The sequence below is a fragment of the Euleptes europaea genome, chromosome 1 (assembly GCF_029931775.1).
Source record: "Euleptes europaea isolate rEulEur1 chromosome 1, rEulEur1.hap1, whole genome shotgun sequence".
Classification (NCBI taxonomy): Eukaryota; Metazoa; Chordata; class Lepidosauria; order Squamata; family Sphaerodactylidae; genus Euleptes; species Euleptes europaea.
In genome coordinates, this window is record NC_079312.1 from 21,410,419 (window position 1) to 21,417,402 (window position 6,984).

General features: G+C 44.7%; 1 protein-coding gene across 1 annotated transcript; it reads left to right on the forward strand.

The window, feature by feature from the left end:
• Positions 1–208: 208 nt before the first annotated feature.
• LOC130473406 (zinc finger protein 883-like) lies at positions 209–5,711 on the forward strand. Its single transcript, XM_056844929.1, has 8 exons — positions 209–267; positions 667–700; positions 1,484–1,610; positions 2,556–2,666; positions 2,810–2,911; positions 3,874–4,313; positions 4,395–4,843; positions 5,264–5,711. Exons 1-8 carry the CDS (start codon positions 209–211, stop codon positions 5,709–5,711), a joined length of 1,770 nt encoding a protein of 589 aa, XP_056700907.1.
• The last annotated feature ends 1,273 nt before the right edge of the window (positions 5,712–6,984 follow it).

Below are 6,984 nucleotides of genomic sequence, written 5' to 3' on the forward strand. Positions count from 1 at the left end.
TGGCTGCCACGTTTCTCGTGATGGTATGTACAACTAGCTAAAACTGGCCCGGAGGAGCAATGTTGTCATTTTAGCCTTGTTTGTCGATGCGACCCAATGCAGAGTTATTCCAGTCTAAACCTGCTGATTGCAATGGGCTTAGATTGACGTTAGTCTGCACTGGATTCCTCTTGTGTGTCACCTGGTAGGCTTCAGAACGGTGTGGGAGATGAGCGTTGTGGAAATGCGTCCCAAAACAATCCAGTCCGACACCCTGCTGTTTTCCAGGTACGCTTGGGGCCAGTTAAGGAATTCACATTACAACCCACTGCAGAGAGCAGGAAACGGTCTGCAGAACAGGTGGCTTCAAGTGGCTGAGCTGAAGGGAAAAGCAAGGCACTTCCAAGGGTTTCAGGTAAACTTGAACTCTGCAGAAATTCCCAAATGTTAAGATCTGGGCAGACTAGAAAACAGGGGCAGGGAATTTGGCAGAGGTTTGATACTTCTGCAGCATTGCCTCTTGTGCTCCTCCATAGGCCTTTCCTTCCGAAGATCAGTACTTGAGACGCCCATGCAATACTGGACAATGCATTTTTACTCCCGATTGATTTCTCCTTTTGCTTTTCTGGTCATCACAGAGTGCAGAATGATGTCTGTCTGTCAATCTGGATTGCCCCCTCTTCTCAGGGGAAGTGAGACGGTTGTATCAGAGGCCATGCAGGTAGGAGATGGCTGGTGGTGATTTTGGGCTAGGGTGGGGGTGTTGGTCCAACCTGTGAGGAAGAGGAACCGAACACAAAAGGGCTGTGCAACTGGTTCTCTTTGCTGAACCCTTTAAAAAGTATCTGTCAAAGGGAAGAACTAGATGATCAGGTAGACAGAATAGCAACGTTCTATGGCTGTACTATTTCAGAGCGCAGGGGAAGGGTGTTTTTAGTGTTCCCTGCAGATTGTAATCTAGCACACAGAAACATTCTCATCCTGATAGGCTAGCTAACTACATGCAGGTGGTTTTTTGTGGGGGGGGCATTAAAATATGACCCTCCCATCTGTTGCCTGCCTTGATAGAGTGCTAGAATTCCAGCAGAGATCTCCCAAAACCGCTTGTCAAATTGTACAATTCAAAGACATTCTTTACTTACCTGAGCCCATTGTTTTGATCTCAGTTGCTTCTTCCTGAGTCTCTGAGATCAGCATTTCTGGTGGTCTTTACAATTAGGCTTGTGCTTCTATAACTCTTTATTTGAAAGGGGTCACAGTACCTTTCAGAACAAATACATCTGGTTCTCTCTGTACATGTATTTTAAAATGAAAACTGTGCAATTTTCAAACTATAAACCTTTATAAAAATAAAAAAGTAAGCCCACCTGCAGCATGAGGTGACACAGGCCAGGTACAGAAGTCCAGTGCATCCATATTTTAAAGAACGTTTAGATCAACGCTGAGCTATTGAGAGAGTTTTTGGGGATGACGGGTACTGAGTGAGCGCTCTTTATCTTTGCAGAGCCCAGTGACCTTTGAAGATGTGGCTGTGTATTTCACAGCTGGGCAAGCAGCTCTGCTGGATCCGAGCCAACGGGCCCTGTATAGGGATGTTATGGTGGAAAATTATGAGAATGTGGTCTCAGTGGGTAAGGATCTTGCTTCTTCATTTGATAGTTGAAATTTATTGAGGTTTCTTCGTTGCTTTATCTAGTGGTCTACAGATATAAACATATGAAGCTGCACTGACCTGGATGAGGCTGTTAGTCCATATTGCTTGGTATTGTCCACTCTGACTGGCAACTGTCCAGGATCTGAGGCTAAGAAGTCATTCCCCAATCCTGCTGAGATTTTTTACCTGAAAGTGCCAGGGGTTGAACTTGGGACTTCCTGTATGCTAGCCATGTGTACTATCACTGAGTACCTGAAATGGGTACATGATATATAGAATCATAGAGTTGGAAGGGGCCATACAGGCCCTCTAGTCCATCCCCCTGCTTAATGCGGGATCAACCTAGAGCATCCCTAACAAGTGTTTGTCCAGCCTTCATTTAAAGACCTACCTAGGTAGCTGATTCCACTGTTGAACAACTCTTACTGTAAAAATTTCGTTCCTGATATCCAGCTGGTACCTTTCCCTTCAATTTAAACCCATTATTGTGAGTGCTATGCTCTGCTGTCAAGAGAAACACCTCCCTGGCCTCCTCTAAGTGACAGCCCTTCACCTACTTAAAGAGAGCAATCATTGCCCCTCTCAACTGCCTCTTGTCCAGACTAAACATTCCCAGCTCCCTCAGCCTTTCCTCATAGGCCTTGGTCTCCAGGCCCTCTTCATCCACTCAATTCTGCCCACATCCTTTTTGAAGTAAGGCCTCCAGAACTGCACATAATACTCCAGGCCCAGACAGACCCATGCAGTGTATAGCAGTGTATAGATGGTGCTGCTACAGCTGTCTTGTTTGGGGTCTTCCTAGAGGCACCTGGTTAGCCAATGTATGAACAGACTGCTGGACTTGATGGGCCTCTGTCTCATCCAGCATGGCCTTTCTTATGTTCTTATGCTAAAGCCCCTTGTTCATTTCTTTTCTGAGCAGGATTTCTGGCACCAAAGCCAGAGCTCATTAACCAGCTGGAACATGGAGATGACCCGTGGATGCCAGACTTTGAAGGTTCAGAAGAAGTGAAGGGTTCCCACACCAACTCGGGTAAAGGGGTAGTGAAGTGGATCTATCCTGGTTTTCTCCAGGGGGACTGATCTCTGTAGTCTGGAGATCTCCAGGTGTCACCTGGAGGTGGGCAACCCTACTGAAAAACCTGATTTTTTCATGATGGTGTCTTCTTTCCCAAGGATTCCTGGTCCCAGAATCTGAGGATATTACCCAGCTGAAAACAGAAGCCTTGTGGATGCCAGTTTGTCAGGAAGAAACGATGATTGTGGCCACCAACTCGGGTGAGAGAACCAGGGGTTTGGGGGGGAGCAGATGACAAATCTATGGGCCATTGTTATAATATAAACTGTAATACAGCCCCTGTCATCAAAATGGGCCATTACTAGTCATCACAAAGACGATGTCACCATCAGCCTTTCCTCCTGGCACTGGTAATTTCCATAAAGGCAGCCCTTACACCCCCTAGCTGTCTATTGCCTCCCCTCCCACACACACACAGGACAGTTTCCAAGGTCTGCCTTACCGGCCTTCACATCTCCCAGGAGGGAACCCGCTAGGCCACTCACTCCCCTGTTGCTAGGCAACATCCCAGAGGCTCTCCAGTAATCTCTCTTTGTCTTCCCCTGCCTAGATGGTGGTGTTCCTCCATTTGACATTTTTACAGGTTTTCATGTAGGATGCTAAGCTTTTGAGAAATTGATTGACTAATTTCTTAAAAATTATCCCTCACCACTCAACCAGTGATTTCGGAGGTGACGTTCTCCTCCTTAGTCTCAGTATGTTTATGTAAGGGATTTTGAATCACTTTTAGCTGTTTTTAGTCACCTAATGGCCTGTGGACTGTTTTAGCAATACTATTTGGGGGTGCTCAGTGTTTGCTTTCTGCTGTTTTTATGTCCTAGCTGGGTGAAGTGTGAAAAATTAATAAATATCTACACCTGTGCAGATGTTTCTCCTCCACCAATCTCCTTTTTGTGGATTAGAGTCTGTAATTTGTTTGCCTTTTATATAGGAAATGACTTGGAAAGGAAAAACAAGTGCCGTGTGTGTGGAAAATGTTTTTGTCAGAAACTGAATCTCACCAGACACCACCGAGTACACCTGGGAGATAAACCATATAAGTGCTTGTGGTGTCAGAAACGGTTTGCTCACAAAGCACACCTTTTGAGCCACAAGAGAATCCACACAGGAGAAAAACCCTATAAATGCCTGGAGTGTGGGAAATGTTTTGCACATTACTCAGGACGTCTGAGTCACCAGAGAGTCCACACGGGAGAAAAACCTTATACATGCTCAGAGTGTGGAAAGTGTTTTTCCACACACATTCAAGTTGTGAGGCATCAGAGAGTTCACTCAGGAGAGAAACCTTACAAATGTATGGAATGTGGAAAGTGCTTTTCCCAATCGGCTCACCTTATGAGACATCTGAGATGTCACACAGGAGATAAACCTTACAAATGTATGAGGTGTAACAAGTGTTTTGCTGACTCTTCAGCCTTTGCACAACATCAGAGTGTTCACACTGGAGAGAAACCTTACCAATGCATGGATTGTGGAAGATGTTTTGCATACAGCTCAAGCCTCTTGGTACATAAGAGAACCCACACTGGAGAGAAACCCTATAAATGTCTGGAGTGTGGAAAATGTTTCTGTCAGAAACTGCATCTCACCAGACACCGCCAAGTCCACCTGGGATATAAACCATATAAGTGCTTGTGGTGTCGGAAACAGTTTGCTCGCAAATCACACCTTTTGAGCCACAAGAGAATCCACACAGGAGAGAAACCTTATAAATGTCTGGAGTGTGGGAAATGTTTTGCACATGACGCAGGACTTCGAAGTCACCGCAGAATCCACACGGGGAAAAAACCTTATACATGCTCAGAGTGTGGAAAGTGTTTTTCCCAACACAATCAACTTGTGACGCATGAGAGAGTTCACACAGGAGAGAAACCTTACAAATGTCTGGAGTGTGGAAAGTGTTTTTCCCAATCGGCTCATCTTAACAACCATCAGAGACTTCACACAGGAGAGAAACCTTACAAATGCATGGAGTGTGGAAAGTGTTATACTGACTCCTCATCCTTTGCAACGCATCAGAGAGTTCACACTGGGGAGAAACCCTACAAATGCATGGAGTGTGGAAAATGTTTTGCATACAACTCAGCCTTGACGGATCATAAGAGAATCCACACTGGAGAGAAACCCTATAAATGTTTGGCGTGTGGAAAGTGTTTTGGTCGCCATTGTTACCTTGCAAAACATCAGAAAATTCACACAGGAGAGAGAAACTATAAGTGCAGAGTTTGTGGGAAATGTTTTGCTGACAAGTCCACCCTTGTGCTTCACCAAAGAGTTCACACAGGAGAGAAACCATATACCTGCACAGTGTGTGGGAAATGTTTTGGTTATAATTCATCTTGTATAAAACACCAGAGGAGTCACACTGGAGAGAAACCTTATAAATGTTCCGAGTGTGGGAAGTGTTTTTCTCACCGGCCAGATCTTATGATCCATCAAAGAGTCCACACCGGAGAGAAACCATACAAATGCTTGGAATGTGGGAAATGTTTTGGTTACAAATCCTATCTTGTGGCTCATCACAGGCTCCACACAGGGGAGAAACCTTATACATGCTTAGACTGTGGGAAAAGATTTGCTCAGCAATCCAACTTTGTGACACACCAAAGGATCCACACAAGGGAGAAACCATATGAATGTTCACAGTGTGGCAAATGTTTCACGCAACAATCCAACTTAGTGATACACCAGAGGGTTCACACAGGGGAAAAGCCCTATGAGTGCATCAAGTGTGGGAAATCTTATTCTCGTAGTTCAGATTTTGTGAAACACCAAAGATCCCACACAGGAGAGAAATCTTACAAGTGCTTGGAGTGTGGGAAATGTTTTGCTCACCAGTCAGACCTTCAGCAACACAAGAAAGTCCACACTGGGGAGAAACCTTATGAATGCTCTGAATGTGGGAAATGTTATGCTTACCGTTCAGCATGTGTAAAACATCAGAAGGTTCACTCAGGAGAAAGTGTGGAAAGTGTTTTTCTCAGCTCCCACATCTTGTGATTCACCAGAAGGTCCACATGGAAGGCAAACAAAAGCGAAGATCCCGTTCAGGTGAGATATGTGTGCTTGTTACAGAGTCTAGGGGGTGGGGTAGTATGTCTACATGCTTAGCATGCAGGAACACATTGCGCCCCATGACCCTGACCCCTGTTGGTGGAGAACAAGGTTTGCCACCAATGCAGTACTGGCATCATGCACAATGTTTTATTTTCCTCCATTGCAGTGCATGAAGGCACTCATTTACATGGGTGAATATAAAAGGGAGGTGTTGCAGAAAACATTAAGCGTGGAGGCTTAACTACTTCTAGTGACTGAAGTGTTTGGGGGTTGAGACCAAACAGCTCATTTTCATTTACAGCTCATTTCCTTTGTTTATAGAATCCAAAAAGAACCTTGGGAACTGAGCCAGCTCCTATTTATGTAGCCACACCTTCCATCACTGAGTCCTCAGGCGTTCCGTTTCTTATTTCTTGCTTTAGCATATTTCTCAATCAGCTTTCCCCATGGTCAAGGCACTTTATGATGAAAATTCAAATTAAACAATTTCATTAAGGTTTATTAAAAACATCTAACACAAATGCAGTATGCACTACAGTAAACAGCCCTGCAGTCCCTGTTTGTTTGTTTGTTTGTTTGTTTTGAGAGCCAGTGTAGTGTAGTGGTAAGGACTGTAGTAGGATCAGGGTGATCTGGATTCTAATTCTCACTTGCCATGAAACTTTCTTGGTGACCTCAGGACTTGTTCACACGTTACAAAGATTTTCTGACTGATGACCCCTACGTGGCCACCACAAAGAATTTTGACCAGACATGTGCTACAGGTTTTATTCACAAAATTCAGCTATCAGTACTCATAAGTTTTCCCAATGAAGCAAATAGCAGCTTTCCAGGAGTGTTTGAAGTCAGGAAAATAGCAGGGGAAGCTGAAGCTCGCTCTGCACATGTTACAGTCTCCATGCACCTGGGGATTTAGTTCTGAGCATAGATTTAGTTCTGAGCATAGAACCTGCCAGTCCTTGCCTCTCACCTACTTCACAGGGTTAGTGCGAAGATAAAATGGTGGAGGAAGAACCATATTCCCTGCCCTGAGTTCAGACAAGGTAAAAAACACTACATAAATAAATCCCATCAAGGGCTTCTAGAAAAGAAACATTTTCAGTTGAGCTCAAAAAGTCAGTAGGAAGAGTGCCAACCTCACCTCCTGAGGGAGGGAAAACCCTCTGGATGCAGCAACTCCCAGGTCCCAGCCAACCTTACTTCCATTATGGCTGGT